The 18,006-nt window shown below is 44.8% G+C and overlaps 1 protein-coding gene across 1 annotated transcript in view; it reads right to left on the reverse strand.

The window, feature by feature from the left end:
- Positions 1–18,006, reverse strand: part of tenm1 (teneurin transmembrane protein 1) — a gene marked incomplete at both ends in the record, with an annotated part of 340,279 nt that overhangs the window by 162,930 nt on the left and 159,343 nt on the right. Inside the window, 3 exon segments of the mRNA XM_083785749.1 lie at positions 2,531–2,792; positions 4,033–4,152; positions 8,690–8,933. Of these exon segments, the coding sequence (XP_083641875.1) occupies positions 2,531–2,792; positions 4,033–4,152; positions 8,690–8,933 (626 nt within the window).

Raw genomic sequence — 18,006 nt, forward strand, 5'->3', positions numbered from 1 at the left:
TACATACTATAGACATATCTGATCATTGTCTCAGTAACAGGGGGGGCAACAAAAGTCTTGATCAGTGTAGGCTACCTTCCGATCGTTTCAGAATGATAGTATAACGGTGAGACGCGTTAGTGGTTGACATGTCTGGACATGTCTGGACATGTTAGGGCAAAGAACCACAGGAGCGATAAGCGATGGAAAAGAGCTTCATCCACTCGAGAGAGAGACGCTAATCCCGGCTGTGATTTCGACAAAATGACAGACAACTTTATGGCTTCCGCAGTTTAGGATGAGCCATGTGTATTCGTTATACATTACAAACGGGTCGATTACGTCCCAGACGCCTTCATTGCGGTCTTATCACTGCAATTATAATGAATAAAAAGTCGGTTACAACCACACTACGGAGTACGGATAGTGTTGGCTGGTGAAGGCGCTATGCTATGGCTAATGGCGATGATGGTGGTCGAGAGAATCGCTAAGCCCGGCTGTGATCTCTTCTATACGGGCTTCTTTGCCCAAACATGGGTGGTGAAGACATATAAAGCGGCCAGTTGATCATCTCTCTCATAATACGTCATTCGTTTCGCGTATCGTTATGAAATGGCGACCGTTGCAGATTATTCTTGGTTACTTTATATACGGGCAGAGGGCTCTCTTTTTTCGAGAATGAGAGGACGAGGTGCAAGGCAGTTGCCGTTGGAGGCGTTATATCTGCCGTTATATCTTTTTTCCGAGAATGAGAGAGATGCAAAGCGATCGCAACGCGCAGTGGGGCTCCACGGCTCTCCTAGTATACATGCTTCTTTGTCCAAACATGGGTGGTGAAGACGCGACGGCGAAAAAAAGACAGTTGATCATATCTATCTCCTATAATGCTTCTCCTATGGCGGTCCTTCGAGAATACGTCATTCGTTTCGCAAACGTTATGAAATGGCGATCGACCGTTGCAGATTATTCTTGGTTTATATACGGGCACGTCGGGCAGAGGGCTATCTTTTTCCGAGAATGAGAGGACGAAGCGGCGGTGCAAGGCAGTTGCCGTTGGAGGCACAGCCACAGTGGATGAGTGAGTGAGGGGGGGGAACTGAAACTGCAACTGCAATGCGATCCGAGACGAAGAGGCCCCCCCTACATTGCTGCCTCGGGAGAAACCATGTAGAAACAGGAGGGGAGGGGGAATCGAGTGTATTCACACACTAGAGTATGGGTACCTCCATTTTAGATCCCTGACATCTGCGTTGGTCTATGCCGTGCAGCCCGGCGAGGCCGCCTCCAGTACGTCGTAATGGATACGGCATGCCCGCATAGACCAGACCTCTTTTCAGAAGGGGGGGGGGGGGGGCTTTTAACTCCCGGATCACATACCGGACCTTTGTAGAGCCGATCGGTGTTACTTTCTATGTTGTCCGGGCGCGTATAAATATGAAGTACAGTAATCATAAAAAAACCCCATAAAACGTATTAGTACGGGATGCGCAGACGGCGTTCGAGATTAATAAAGCGCTTTAGTATTCTATGTGACTATGTGTGTGGGTGGGTGGCTGCCTGCTTGGGTAGCTAGCACGAAAACAGCATGGCTGTTTTTCACCACATGTGCGTAACCTAACACACACAATAACTGTATATCCCATTCTGACCGGGACCCCATTTTGGTGTTAGCATCATGTTATGCTTTAGCTATTGAAAAATAGCAGATCTACAAGCTCATAGCGCGCCATGAGCTGTAGGTCTGCTATTTTAGAAAAATCGAAGAACGACTGACATTTTTTTTAAACTGATCTCAGGTCAGAATGGGTTCATCAGACCAGTGTGTGTCCAGTGGGAAACCTCGTATGAATCTGATCTCAGGTCAGAATGGGTTAAATGGTGATTTCGGGTGTGCCAGTACAGTACAGTGACAGTACAGTACAGTACAGTAGAGGGTACAGTAGAGGGACCCCCACACGGTAACTCTGTCATTTCTCAACCGTTTCGGACGCGGGGCGGCTCACAGGAACCGGAATTGTTCCCCGTTGTTCCCTTCATATAGTGTCTGATATACGAGAGCGTGTGTCGCAGTGTTGTTTTCGTCGACTAAAACTAAGACGAAAAATGTCCGTCGACTACCTTTTTCCACTGACGAAAACTAAATGGAAACTACATGAAAACTACGCTACGATGACTAAAACTAAGACTAAATACACTGACGATTTCGTCAACAAATAAAAACTAAAGACTAAAATGTTAGGAAGGGACTAGTGGACGAGAGATCCAGTATAAGACATTTTACACTTGGTTGCATGCTGAAAATAGACTAATCTACAAGCTCACATCAAAGCCCACCAAAAATACATTTAGTTTGACTAAATCAACTGTAGATTTAGTCGACTAAAATCATATGACATTTAGTCGACTAAAACTAGACTAAACACTAGAACATTCCAGGTGACTAAAATGTGTCTAAAACTAAATGGAAACTATTCAAGAGACTACGACTAAAACTAAAATAGAAATTTTAGCTGCCAAAAAAACAACCCTGGTTGCGTGGTATCATATATACCTGTAGCTCCGGTATGACGGGCCCCCGCTCGCCACACGCTCCGGTGTACCGGGGGAGGGGCGAGGGCAGCACCAGCGGGTACGGGCTCACGGCGCTCCGGACGTCGCAGCGGGGCGCCGCCGCCTCCTCCCGGGCCATGGTCACGTGGTCCAGCACCAGGAAGTCGTTGTTGGGCGTCCAGATGGGCCGCGTCTGCGGCAGGAAGGGCGGCCGCTGGAACATGAGGGTCATGGACATGGCTCCAGAGGTCACCAGGTCAAAGCTGTACACGACGTGAACGGAGGAGATGTGAGACAGCGACGACACTGGAAGTATAGTACCTGTGTGTGTGTGTGTGTGTGTGTGTGTGTGTGTGTGTGTGTGTGTGTGTGTGTGTGTGTGTGTGTGTGTGTGTGTGTGTGCGCCCGTTTGTCTGTAGCTAATGTCCCAAGCCACCGGAACGATCGGCAGTCCTGCTGACAGTGTGATGAGACACAGCTTGTAGATCTGCTATCCCATTCTGACCTGAGATCAGATTCATACGAGGTTTCCGCCGGACACACATTGGTCTGACGAACCCATTCTGACCTGAGATCAGATTCTAAAAATGTCAGTCGCTCTTCGATTTTTCAAAAATAGCAGACCTACAAGCTCATATCGCGCCACTCGGTGGCGCGATATGAGCTTGTAGATCTGCTATTTTTAAATAGCTAAAGCATAACATGATGCTGACACCAAAATGGGTGCCCGGTCAGAATGGGCTATTTTCCAAAGTTGTTTTATAATCTTTTTATACATATGAACTGGGATGTTCATATGTATAATTTAAGTATATTTTTAAGTCAATACCTTTGTACTTTGTACTCAAGTACATTTGCAATACAGGACATTATAGTAACATGGTATTTCTACATTGCATAATTGATACTTTAACTAAAACACGCGAGTATATAGGCTACTTCTTCCATCACTTGCCAATGGGTGAAGTGACGTCACGTCCAAGATGTTTTGCAGTCCGGTGCGTGTGTGTGCGTGTGTGTGTGTGTGTGTGTGTGTGTGTGTGTGTGTGTGCGTGCGTGCGTGTGTGTGTGTGTGTGTGTGTGTGTGTGTGTGTGTTAGGGCATTAAGCAACTAGTCAACTAGGTTGGTACTAGTTGACTAGTTGATAAGAAAGATAAATAAATAAAAGTTTCTTTTTTTTCCGTTTTTGTAGGCTTCAAAATCAGGTACATTATAGTTATAGTCACCAATGTACACAGTTTTTAAACGTAAAAAATATATATATTTTTTACATATTAGTAGTTAGACAACTAGTCGACTAGTAAACTAGGCAACTATAGTCAACTAGTAAAAGTGACTAGAAGTGAATGCCCTAGTGTGTGTGTGCGTGTGCGTGTACGTGTGCATGAGCGTGTGCGTGTGCGTGCGCGTGTACGTGTACGTGTACGTGTACGTGTACGTGTACGTGTACGTGTACGTGTACGTGTGCGTGCGCGTGTGCGTGTGCGGGCATTGTACAGTACCTGCCGTCCTGCCTGCTGATGGTGTAACCGTACTCCGGGTGCTGGAGGAAGGTGATGTTGACGCCCACCAGAGGAGAGCCATCCTGTAACAGCACACTGCCTCTGATGACAGCCACGCGGCTACAGAGAGAGAGAGAGAGAGAGAGAGAGAGGTTGGTCAACAGCACACTGCCTCTGATGACAGCCACACGGCTACAGAGAGAGAGAGAGAGAGAGAGAGGTTAGTCAACAGCACACTGCCTCTGATGACAGCCACACGGCTACAGAGAGAGAGAGAGAGAGAGAGAGAGGTTAGTCAACAGCACACTGCCTCTGATGACAGCCACACGGCTACAGAGAGAGAGAGAGAGAGAGAGAGGTTAGTCAACAGCACACTGCCTCTGATGACAGCCACACGGCTACAGAGAGAGAGAGAGAGAGAGAGAGGTTGGTCAACAGCACACTGCCTCTGATGACAGCCACACGGCTACAGAGAGAGAGAGAGAGAGAGAGAGAGGTTGGTCAACAGCACACTGCCTCTGATGACAGCCACACGGCTACAGAGAGAGAGAGAGAGAGAGAGAGGTTGGTCAACAGCACACTGCCTCTGATGACAGCCACACGGCTACAGAGAGAGAGAGAGAGAGAGAGAGAGGTTGGTCAACAGCACACTGCCTCTGATCACAGCCACACGGCTACAGAGAGAGAGAGAGAGAGAGAGAGAGAGAGAGAGAGGTTGGTCAACAGCACACTGCCTCTGATGACAGCCACGCGGCTACAGAGAGAGAGAGAGAGAGAGAGAGAGAGAGGTTGGTCAACAGCACACTGCCTCTGATGACAGCCACACGGCTACAGAGAGAGAGAGAGAGAGGTCAGAAATTGAGAGAGAGAGAGAGATAGAGAGTCAGAGCTGTCAATCCTGATGAACCGGAAAAACATCCATACTTCCCTTATGGAAGTTTTTCCGGTTCATCGCAGGATTGACAGTTGTGTTGATTGTATTTGTAGAGACATGGGAGCCCAGACAAACGTCCTTGTAAAGCAGACAAGAGAGAGAGAGAGAGAGAGAGAGAGAGAGAGACACACACAACAGCTCTATTCACTCTCCCTATACCCTGAGTCCCCTGACAGCATCACTGTACTTCCCTTGCGCCCACAAAAACCTGCCAGGGTTGGCCAGCGGACAAGCGCCATAAATACAGCCAATGCTCGCAGCGACATGTCACATAAATAAATACCCTTCACACACACACGCACGCTCACACACACACACGCATGCACGCAAGCACACGCGTGCGCACGCACGCACGGACACGATTCAATTTGGTCTGTAACTATAGCCACGCCCGCACTGCCACACGCACGCACATCGCAGAGCATTTTAAAATAAATCCCGCTGATATTTTCCAGTAAAGTGTGATATAGGCTGTTTGAACTGAGGGATAATAGTCAAACCCATATAAAATGGAGACAGGTGGATTTAGGATGACTCACACGTGCGTGCGTGCGTGCGTGCCCCCGCGCGCGCGCACACACACGCGCGCACGCACGCGCGCGCACAACACACACACACACACACACACACACACACACACACACACACACACTATCTGCCCCTCCAGGAGGACAGCAGGGTTGCTCTCTGGGTGACCGCCTCGGCCCGTCTGTTATACGTTTTCCCCCGAAAGCCGCCATCGATTTCCGTTACAATACAACACAGACACACAATTAATTTATCATAGTTTATTGTAAAAGTGAGTGCGGGGGTAGGGTAGGGTAGGGTAGGGGGTGGCGGGGTGGGTTGCAGCCGGCCATTTCTCAGCACTAGACCAAAACTTTCTGGGTCACGGTGCCAACAAGATATATTTACCCCCTCCTCTCCCTCTCCCTCTCCCTCTCCCTCTCCCTCTCTCTCTCTCTCTCTCTCTCTCTCTCCCCGGCCGAGAGGGCACTGAGATATTTATGGAGACACCTTTATGAGCGGTGTGTTACCGCCGTGACACACACACACACACACACACAACATAAATATAGCAAGAAAAAAACGCCGCGGCCGCTTGTACTCTGACTCTGAGACAAGGCTGAGGACGATGTTTGTGTGTGTTACCTGCACTGTGGGGCCCTGAGCACCTGAGCCCGGAAAACACATGGTTCCTAGCTGCTCCCTGGGGGAGGGATAGGACGCACGCACGGGTTTGTATCAATATACTTGTGAGGACACCGCATGGACATGTCACCACGGCGATTATATGAAGTTTCGCTTGCCATTGAACCCATTTTGACCTGAGATCAGATTCTAAAAATGTCTTCTATATACATCCTGACAGTTTGCTGAAAAAGTTATATATTTCTATTATGTCAGTCGTTCTTCGATTTAAAAAAAAAATAGCAGACCTACAAGCTCGTAGCGCGCCACTCGGTGGCGCGCTACGAGCTTGTAGGTCTGCTATTTTTCAATAGCTAAAGCGTAACATGATGCCGACACCGAAAGGGGTTCCCGCGCCCCAGAATGGGTTAACCATTTTTAAAATTGCCAATCTACAAGCCCTATACAAACACGTCGCGGTGATGTGTTTGTGTAATAATAACCTCTGTTATTTCAATTTTTTCAGGCATATGAGTCCATCTCTAACGCATACTGTACACCCAACGTGCACAACCCCTATACCAACCGGGCAACCTGTATCTTTCCTTCAGCGTAATCCTAACTCTAAACCAGGACAATGGTTAATAGCCAATTAAATGCATGCACTAGAAGTGGGGTGTGTGTGTGTGTGTGTGTGTGTGTGTGTGTGCGTGCGTGCGTAACTGTGTGCGTAACTGCGTATATATATATATATATATATATATATATATATACAGTATATATATATATACCTTCATACGTACTGTATATGATGGCATTTGTGTCAAATTGAATTAAGAGCCGCTGGTGATAGAAGTCATCGTGTATGACATTATCTAGACATTATCTAGAATAATAGGCAATTAGCCTACTTAAGACTAGTCTTTCTGGGTTTAACCTCTTTTAACCTGGCGTCCTCACCTATATATTAGAGCTGGGACTCGATAAAAAAAAAAAATCTAATTAATCAGAGGCTTTGCGATTAATTAATCTAGATTAATCGCATTTTAATCGCATATCAATATTCAACCCGAGAACCTTTTTTTTAAATGTTTTTTGGTATCCCAGTGAATCAATGAATAGTGACTACAGGATACCACTAATTTTCAACATTTTACTGTCATTAATATACCTGTTGTGGAAATAATAATAAAAGTCACCCCATTCTGTGTTTCCTAGAACTGGAGGTCTGAAAAAATGTAGTAACAGTAACAAGTACATCTCAGTGACATCACAAAGCTGTACTTACTTCATATTGTTACTGTTTTTTGTCAGACATCCACTTCTAGGCAACACAAAATGGGGTTTTTATTATTTCCAGTTTTCAGTACCCAGTGAGAAACGTTCCGCGGTGAAAAAAAAGGTGAGATTAATTTATCTGTAGTTAATCGCGATTAATTTTTCTGTAGTTAATTAATCTAAATTAATCGCAATTAGTCCCGGCCCTACTATATATATATATATATATATATACATATATATATTATAGAGAGAGAGAGAGAGAGAGAGAGAGAGAGAGAGAGAGAGAGAGGGAGAGAGAGAGAGAGGGAGAGGCACTATGACACACCTTTCGCTATATCTGTGGTAGGATGAAGTAGTAGGCTATATAGGGCACAGGTGGTCAGGCAAGTCTCACTGACTTTAATTTCTTTACCCATAAAATAAATAGTCTTCTGAAAGAATATAATTATATTCAAAGATTTTTTTTTGCCGCATTTTCACGATTTTCCAAAAAAAAGCAGACCTACAAGCTCGTAGCGCGCCACTCGGTGGCGCGCTATGAGCTTGTAGATCTGCTATTTTTTATATATATATATAACATAATAACGCCATAACGTGGGTCACACTCGCACAATAACTATGACGCCGTTATGGAATGGGGAAATGTAAAGCGTTATAGGTTACAAGTTACAGCAAAAAGTAGTTTCGTTATATAACGTAACGTCATGTAAGGGCGTTCAGTTACAACACTGGTGAACACGCAGACATTGCTGTTCGTGGAGTTGTTGCAGCACTCGGGGGAAAAAAACTAAACACGACTAAAAACCAAATCAAAATGTGTGCCGTCAAATCAGTGTCGTTTTCGTCGACTAAAACTGAGACGAAAAATGTTCGTCGACTACCTTTTTCCACTGAAGAAAAACTAAATGGAAAATGGAAACTGACAATTTCGTCAACAAATAAAAACCAGACTAAAATGTTAGGAAGGGACTAGTGGACAACAGATCCAGTATAAGTCATTTTACACTTGGTTGCATGCTGAAAATAGCTGATCTACAAGCTCACAAGCTTGTAGATCGGCTATTTTCAGCAAGTGTAAAAACACTCATTACGACGGCATCAAGGCCCATCAAAACATATTTTAGTCGACTAAATCACCTGTAGATTTAGTCGACTAAAATCTTATGACATTTAGTCGACTAAAACTAGACTGACCCTAAGACATTCCAGGTGACTAAAATGTGACTAAAACTAAATAAAGTTTCAGTCCAAAGACTACAGTCCAAGACTACTAAAATCGAAATTTGCTGCCAAAAACAACACTGCTCTCACCTGACGTCGAAGGGCACCTCTCCCGGCAGGGTGTGCGTGGCCGTCTTGCCCAGGAGGAAGCGCACGCGCCGGTAGAAGCTGTGCGTGTGCGCGCCGCCGGCGGCGGGCGAGGGCGGCGCGGTGGGCGAGGGCGGGGAGTTCCTCTGCAGCAGGGCGAGCGGGTCGGCCGAGCCCTGGCACAGCGCGTCGGAGCCGCAGCTCAGCTGCTCACAGCAGTCCGGGTCCACGCAGTCCACCAGGCCGTCTGGAAGACACGACGACAACCTTCGTGTTTATACTATATAGCATTCGGAGCACGTCGACGTTGTTCTTTTACCGAGCCGCCAGAGAGCGGTTGGCCAAAGCTGGAACTGCACGAGTAGCATGTGGCATGTAGCACGAGTAGCATGTAGCATGTAGCACGAGTAGCATGTAGCATGTAGCACGAGTAGCATGTAGCACGAGTAGCATGTAGCATGTAGCACGAGTAGCATGTAGCATGTAGCACGAGTAGCATGTAGCATGTAGCACGTAGCATGTAGCACGAGTAGCATTTAGCATGTAGCACGAGTAGCATGTAGCACGAGTAAACCCTGTGTGGCTGGGGGACGGTGCACTCATTAGCACTTACACATTTGAATGTATGCATGGGTGCATGCAATGCACAATCTACAGTATATAGGCAAAGCAAGCGCCTTGGATAAAGGCGCTATATATATATATATATATATATAAATGCCCCATATTCCATTTAACTAATGTCTCGTGATTTTAAACCTTAAAGCCAAAACTAGCAGAGCTACAAGCTTCAGGTATGTGCGACACCTGCACTAAAGTATAACCGCTTAACCTAACATGCCTAATCCTAACCTGTTTTACACAATTGTAAGCCTATAGCCCCTTTATTTATTTATTTTCGCAGCAAGCGCGCGCACTAACGCGCATGCGCACTACGCGCATGCGCACACTCTATTTATGAGAATCCGTTTGATATTTACCTGGTGTCCTACTGCTTAGAACGTAATTGTTGTCTTTGAACTATACTGTACAGTACGTGGTTATAATATTGGCCCAGTCATTTTGTTGAATAGGTTCATGAAAACTCTGATCTTATACACTGCTAGGTCACTGTGGATAAGAGCATCTGCTAAATGTCTTAATTCTAATTACATGGCAAGAGTTGACAATTAAATTGTCCCCCAATCTTAAATACACGTGTTGCATACACACCATACACACACACACACACACACACACACACACACACACACACACACACACACACACACACACACTTAGACAGTCACGCAAAAGACACAGCCAAATCACACGTGCAACAAGTAAAGAGTAGCAAATTATGAAGTGGTTCGTTTGTTGCAAACAAGCCACCCACTTAACTCTGCACTGTTCATTTAATCAAGACATTAAACAGTTATTAAACACAGGCAGCAGAGAGACAGAGAGAGAGAGAGAGAGAGAGAGAGAGAGAGAGAGAGAGAGAGGAGAGAGAGAGAGAGAGAGAGAGAGAGAGAGAGAGACAGAGAGAGAGAGAGGGAGAGAGAGAGGAGAGAGAGAGAGACAGAGAGAGAGAGAGAGAGAGAGAGAGAGAGAGAGACACACAGAGAGACAGTGAGATATGGGGGAGAGAGAGTGAGAGAGAGTTAAGAGAGGGAGAAGGTCATGTGACGCACGCACGCACGCACGCACGCACGCACGCACGCACGCACACACGGCTGTCCAGAGGCGTACAGATTTGTAGAGCATGGCCAGTGAGCCATAGACTCCACATTACTCCCATCACACTCAGCCCGACTCCATCAAAATGTGAACGACACGGAGCCATCGTGAAAACATCGCGCGGCCACAAATCACAGCTCTATCAGCGCCCGGCATCGCTCCGCACAGAAGAGCTTTTTCATGGCAGCCACATTGACAATGGATAGTGTCACGTGTATATTATATGTTACTCCCTTCACAGGTGTTACCAATGATACTAATTATCCACAGGAAACTATATATATAGGGCTCTATTTCCGTCCATGCTAAACCCCTTGCGGGCTGTATTTTGGGCTGTATTTTACGTGTCTTATATAAGTACCAGGTCTTATTACTTAACTTAAGACCTGGGGGGCGTGGTCAATGCTCTTTGAGCCACTCAGAATAGCCAAAAGGCATTGACCACGCCTTCCAGGTCTTAAGTTAAGTAATAAGACCTGGTACTTAAGACACGCAAAATACAGCCCTATATATCCCTAAATGACTTTGCCCTAAGCCTTTTTTTTTTCTTTTTTTTTTTTTTACTATTTTGGAAAACATTTTTGAATAGTATTTTTTTTTTTTTCAAAATAGTAAAAAAATAATAATATATATATATATATATAGTTAAGGGATAAGGGGTTTAGCATGGACAAAAATAGAGCCCTTGTGCCTGTTCTGGCCATGGGGTGAACATTCTCCCCAAAATAGTAGAGATATTTAATGTAATAAAGGGAAAAAAGCAATGGGGCCAAGGATAGTAAGAATAATAGATAACATAATGTATATGTATCCCAGACTATTTCTTTTGTCACTGTACATAATACTACATTTGCACAAAAAATATACAATTGTCCATTTAACGAACTATATGCATGCAACTATATGCATATATGCATGTGTCATTTTAGATTTGCAGCTGATGTATAGTTTGATAGCTTATGACTCAACATAGGTCACATTGTCATAAATCTGGTGTAGATTAGGTGTCCAGGAAGCTAGGTCCGGGAAGATCTCACTCAGAGATCTCACTCAAGGAGACCCATTGTCCCTATGATTAAATCTTAATCACACCCTATCTGTTGAGTTTATTTCAGTTACAAAATGTACATAGTCATAGAAATTGCCTGCATAAACAAAGCCTTTGTTCCTGATGCCGTCAGCACTCCAGGGGTTGGAGACAGTGTCTTATCTTAAAAGCAATATAGTCTCAAAACTGCAGTCTAGGATATATTTGTGCTTAATCTGTTAGACCTTAATGCATTCTACCTTTTTCATTACTTAGTTTCATATTCCGTTTGTTTAAGACTGAACTATATAAAGTTATTTGAATGTAGGACAATACAGAGCTATTCTCATCATTTGTAAATATAGCCTATTTTGAATTAGTCTTTAAAGTAAGATTCGGTTAACATGTGTTTTATCCCTTAATTGGTAAAGTTTATCATGAGTCAGCAACAGTTAAAATGTATTCCTTTGACATTTCATTCTTATAGTTACATGTGTTAATAAGGTTCTGTATACATATATAGTATAGATATTTAATTAGTCCTATTAACCCATTCTGACCGGGCACCCATTTTGGTGTCAGCATCACGTCATGCTTTAGCTATTTAAAAATAGCAGACCTACAAGCTCGTATCGCGCCACCGAGTGGCGCGATACGAGCTTGTGGGTCTGCTATTTTTGAAAAATCGAAGACACTTTTAGAATCTGATCTCAGGTCAGAATGGGTTAATAATGAAACTGTCAGGATGTAATAGACATTTTTGGAATCTGATCTCAAGTCAGAATGGGTTAATATAAAAAGTATAGTTAGCTGGCCACATGAGCTACATGCAATTATGTCCCGCCTACTCTCACAGGCAATCCTGTGACAGCAACAATTTTGATTGGCTCCCGTAGAGAGGAGGCTGCCTGTTTGAATCCGGAGGCGGGACTTTGAGGTGAATATACTGTAATGTTGGAACCACTGTATTTGTGTTCACACTGTGTAAGTCGATTCGAAGGGACTTTAACCCATTCTGAACGGGCACCCATTTTGGTGTTAGCATCATGTTATAGCTTTAGCTATTGAAAAATAGCAGATCTACAAGCTCATATCGCGCCACCGAGTGGCGCGATACGAGCTTGTAGGTCTGCTATTTTGAAAAATCGAAGAGCGACTGACATTTTTAGAATCTGATCTCAGGTCAGAATGGGTTAATCAGACCAGTGTGTGTCCAGTGGAAACCTCGTATGAATCTGATCTCAGGTCAGAATGGGTTAAACTGTGTGACTCCATTTTGGGCCCTTGTTGTACCCCGTCTTGTGAACTGAGAGTAACTTTGGCCAAATAAAACTTTGATACCTACAAAACGACTGAAACCTCCGCCTGGAATTCTTTGAGAGAAACACCATCGATTGATACACACTGCACAGATAGTCTTGACCGAGAATATACCTCACAGCTAAAAAGCATTATTTTATACTATGGGCTATTAACCCATTTTGATCTGAGATCAGATTAAAAAAAATGTCATGACAGTTTTCTGAAAAAGCTGTGTTTCTATGTCAGTCGTTCTTCGATTTCTTCAAAAATAGCAGACCTACATATGAGCTTGTAGATCTGCTATTTTTCAATAGCTAAATTATAGCATAATGTTTAACGCACCAAAAGGGGTTCCCGACCCAAAATCGGTTAAAAAATTGCAAATATAACAGCTCACGTCACCTTGCTTTGTGCCACACTAAGAGCTCGTATATACTGTAGATCTAGCTATTTTTGAAAGTCACATATTTAGTCGTTGCTTCCGGAGGACCAAGTTCAGGCACCACTGAACTGATGAGCAACATCCAGTAGGCTTTCTCAAAACCGTTAGGATTTCGAAGACATTTTGTATAGAATGGGTTCAATGACTTCGTTCATAGACTGCGGGGGCAGCCATGAGGGCATGAACCGCAGGGACCTCCTGATCACCGGACTCTGCCCACTTCGGTCTCGCGTGGTGCAGACTGTTGCCTCTCGCAAATTTCCAAACGCTTCCGTCATACAGTCCGGAGAACAGAAGCTCTGCTCACAAGTTAAATATATATAAAGCGGAAGTTAAGCTTCCTATACCCACTTCCTCTTTACAGTCTTGCAAATGTATTATATTTTAAAATATAGTTTTGTGAGCGGAAACGACAAACGGATTACTCAGATTTTTGGTTTAGGTGCAGTTCCAGACTCTATACAGTACATAGCATTCGGAAGATTGTGGAACAGTTGTCGAGAGTTGAGACTACACACTCAGGTACTCAGGATTTAACTGGTTAGGACCTATTATACTTAGAAAGGGAGTCTACCTAGAGTCTACCCGACTCTGATGAAGACCGCAAGGTCGAAACGTTAGTCGTTTTGTATACTCAGCACCTAAATAAAAGGCTCTAAATGACCGTGCTGCTCCAGTCTCTTCTCCTTATGCAACCTATTATACTTAGTTCAGTTGTTATTTCCAACCATTGGCCAACAACACCTTGGTGAAAGAAGTAATATATAGTATACACACAGTTCTATTCATGTCGATATACTGCCGCTGCCGTGAAAAAAAGAAAAAGAAAAGGCTATAGCGCGCTGAATAAAAGTTCATGGTAAACAATGAGCAGGGCGCAGAGGGAAGGCAGAGGAGGGGGGGCCGTGCGATATACCGCGCAGCGCGGGCTGGCATTTCTGTTTCCCATTTCATGGCTGTGTGTAGAAAAGGCATGGAAACGGCGGAGCTGACATTTAAATGTATCTGACCGCCGAGACCAGGAGAGTGAAAGGCCAACAATAGTCTATTATAACCCCCCCATGCGGGCGGAGGAGGAACGCGGCAGCGCGGCGGCCTATATTTCAACAACCACTTCACATTCATAGCGCAACATTAATTGCATTTTATGCCTTTGTTCCCACAAAACGAGCGCGGGACAAAAGAGACATACTGTAGATTATTCTGCAGAGTATTGTCCTTGACAGGGAAGGCATTATTATCCCATTCTGACCGGGCACCCATTTTGGTGTTGGCATCATGTTATGCTTTAGCTATTGAAAAATAGCAGATCTACAAGCTCATATCGCGCCACCGAGTGGCGCGATACGAGCTTGTAGGTCTGCCATTTTTGAAAAATCTAAAAAAACGACTGACATTTTTTTAATCTGATCTCAGGTCAGAATGGGTTCATCAGACCAGTGTGTGTCCAGTGGAAACCTCGTATGAATCTGATCTCAGGTCAGAATGGGTTCATCAGACCAGTGTGTGTCCAGTGGAAAACCTCGTATGAATCTGATCTCAGGTCAGAATGGGTTATGCCGTCCTATTTTCTATGATTACTGCAGCCCAAGCGCTGGAAAAACTGCCAAGTGGTTTATTTCCTTGTTTCCCCCCCCCCCCCCCCCAAGTACAGTACGTACTGTACAAGCTAAGTAACCGTGATTGGGTTATATAGATATAAAGGGTTCTATAGTTGTGTAAAGTATATGCAAGCATTTTCTTTTTTTTATGCGATTAAACTGGATGGAAATGTGAAAGTCTTACGATATTTGGTAGGGGAATGTTGATTCTGTGGCAAGTATTTATTTAATTCATCAAGGGAATTGCATAATAACTTTTATATGGATGTTGCATTTTTTATCAAACTCTTTCATATATGTATGAGTGTGGAGCATGTGTATTGTGCGTGCGTGTGTGCGTGCGTGCGTGCGAGCGAGCGAGCGAGAGAGAATAAGCTGTCAGCCTACAATCAGCGGAGTGTGTGTAGAGTCTTTTCTTTGATGAAAACCGGATCGTGTCAGCCATCTCTCTCATCCAGAGGGGGGATAATTGAGCAGCTTCTCAAAAAACCTTGTCTTTATTCTGTGATTGCATATGATAGCATCTCTTCCATCTATCACTCACACCCTTCAGACGCAAGTACAGTGCAACCTCACACTCCGATGATTGTCTGAGTGAGAGGGAACAGGCGGTATACATTTCACTACGGTACAGTACAGTACAGTACAGCGTGTGCTGTGCATCCTCACGGCCGTGAGACGGACGAGGAGGACATGAAAGGATGGAGGAGAAAGGATATTGGAAGTGTGACGCGAAAATGTGCCTTTAAGTGCGGAAGGCACGTTCTCTCCTTCGGTGGAGGTTCATCTATATTCATACTCTGTATTATAAGCATGTAAAGAGGAAAACAAAAATGACTATGGGAGGCGGGGGGAGGGTAATTTGTTTTCTTTCGCACCGAGGACAATTACCTCTCTCGCCGCTATACGCCCTCCATCGCAGCCTCTTATACACCACCTCCACTCTCTCGTCCACAGAGAGAGAGAGAGAGAGAGAGAGAGAGACAAGGCGAGTGAGAGGAAATTAACTGTTTGAAAGACACGCGTTGTCTTTCGCGCCGGGTAGCGGGTCAGTAAATACTGTGCCTGATTGGCAAATGATAGCCATGCTTCATGCACACGCACAGAAGCCAGGGGTTGTTTATTATTCGCTTATATACCGGAGAGTACATCGACTGATGTAAAAAAAGGGGGACATTTGACGTGATGGTGTGTGTGCCCGCGCTTCACAATGTACAATTACGTCACATTACTTCACTACAATTTGACGGTTCGAGGCAGCCTTGCAAACCTGCAGCGACCTGCTCAGCGGGATGCAGTTATAGGCCAGGGCCTCGGTTTCTTTCCCAAGGACACTACTTCGACACTAAGCTACTGTAGGAGGGATTGAATCGGGAACCTTGTGTTTGCAAAGCCGTAGAAATTTGTAGTAGCAGTAGCAGTAGCAGTAGCAGTAGCAGTAGCAGTAGTAGCAGTAGCAGTAGCAGTAATAGCAGTAGCAGTAGCAGTAGCAGTAGCAGTAGCAGTAGCAGTAGCAGTAGCAGTAGCAGTAGCAGTAGCAGTAGTAGTAGCAGTAGCAGTAATAGCAGTAGCAGTAGCAGTAGCAGTAGCAGTAGTAGCAGTAGCAGTAGCAGTAGCAGTAGCAGTAATAGTAGTAGCAGTAGCAGTAGCAGTAGCAGTAGCAGTAATAGTAGTAGCAGTAGCAGTAGCAGTAGCAGTAGTAGCAGCAGCAGTAGCAGTAGCAGTAGCAGTAGCAGTAGCAGTAGCAGTAGCAGTAGCAGTAATAGCAGTAGCAGTAGCAGTAGCAGTAATAGAAGTAGCAGTAGCAGTAGCAGTAGCAGTAGCAGTAGCAGTAGCAGTAGCAGTAGCAGTAGCAGTAGCAGTATCTTTTTTGGCCCGGTCGAGATCATGGATTTCACAATGCTACGCCAGACTTTCCCGTCCTTCATTGCCATCCCCAGTTCCTGCTCACTGATGCACGTGTCCCTATAGCGATGACATCATGGAACGGAGGTTTACTACCTCTGGTCTGCTTTGAGGCAGGACTCCAGAGAAGAAGGGAAGACATAACCTCATTGTCATGGCTCTGTAGCAGTGGCCGGCAAACTGTGTTCTTCTGGATCGGACTAGTGAAGAAACACGGGGAAGGTTGCCAAATATTAGATTAGTTGATGGGTGGCTCTTCCAAGACAGATTGTAGTAGTGGCGCCCACACACATTATCAGCTATTTGAAAAGATTATGGCGTCATTCTACTTACTGTATAAGTAGAATTAGTGGTAATAGTTAGGGATGCACAATATATCGGTCATCATACTGTAGCTACATACAGTACACAGGAGCCAAGGTGTGGTATTATTTAAAGGTCTGTGTGTGTGTGTGTGTGTGTGACTGTGGAGTTGGAGTTACAGTCATGCGAGGAGGAAGCAAGACAATAATTGTTAAGACCAAGAAGTATAGAGCTCCACTCCACTCATGTGTAGTGCAGGGGTAAGAAGAAGGACTGCTATAATTACCAGAGAATGATCACATATATATACTGCAGTTTGTAAGCTCATTTGAATCCGGACCTTGGAAACACAGGGCTGTATTTTGCGTGTCTTAAGTACCAGGTCTTATTACTTACCTTAAGACCTGGAGGCATGATCAATGGCTATTGGCTATTCTGAGTGGCTCAAAGAGCATTGACCACGCCTCCAGGTCTTAAGTTAAGTAATAAGACCTGGTATTTAAGACAACCGCAAAATACGGTGTTCAGTATAGGCCAAATGAATCAGGTCATAACAAAGCGTGGTCTTTTAGAGATCTGCATCTGCACCCAGCAGCATCACAGTCACAGACAGTACAACAAGAGGCGTACGGTAAATGTACATGTATCATGTAAATACTCGGTGATTGGAAGTCTGCAAAAATCTTAATGTTGTGCCTCCCTAGTAGATGTACTTAGTAGTATTAGTTGCGAACGCAGTGAGCCACTTAGTATGACAGCAAGGGCTGAATGTCTGTGTGTCACGCTGTTACACCACCCGCCCGCCACCAGAGGGCGCAGCTAGACAGCAAGGGCTGAATGTCTGTGTGTCCCGCTGTTACACCACCCGCCGCTGCTTAACAACGACACTGTCTGTAACTTGCTCGCTGTTACACCACCCGCCGCTGCTTAACAACGACACTGTCTGTAACTTGCTGTACTAGGCCCAACATAAAAATAATACTGTCACAACGACACTGTCTGTAACTAGGCTATGTGTACT

The sequence above is a fragment of the Protomyctophum parallelum genome (genome assembly GCF_964188405.1).
Source record: "Protomyctophum parallelum genome assembly, chromosome: 16".
In the NCBI taxonomy this organism is placed as follows: Eukaryota; Metazoa; Chordata; class Actinopteri; order Myctophiformes; family Myctophidae; genus Protomyctophum; species Protomyctophum parallelum.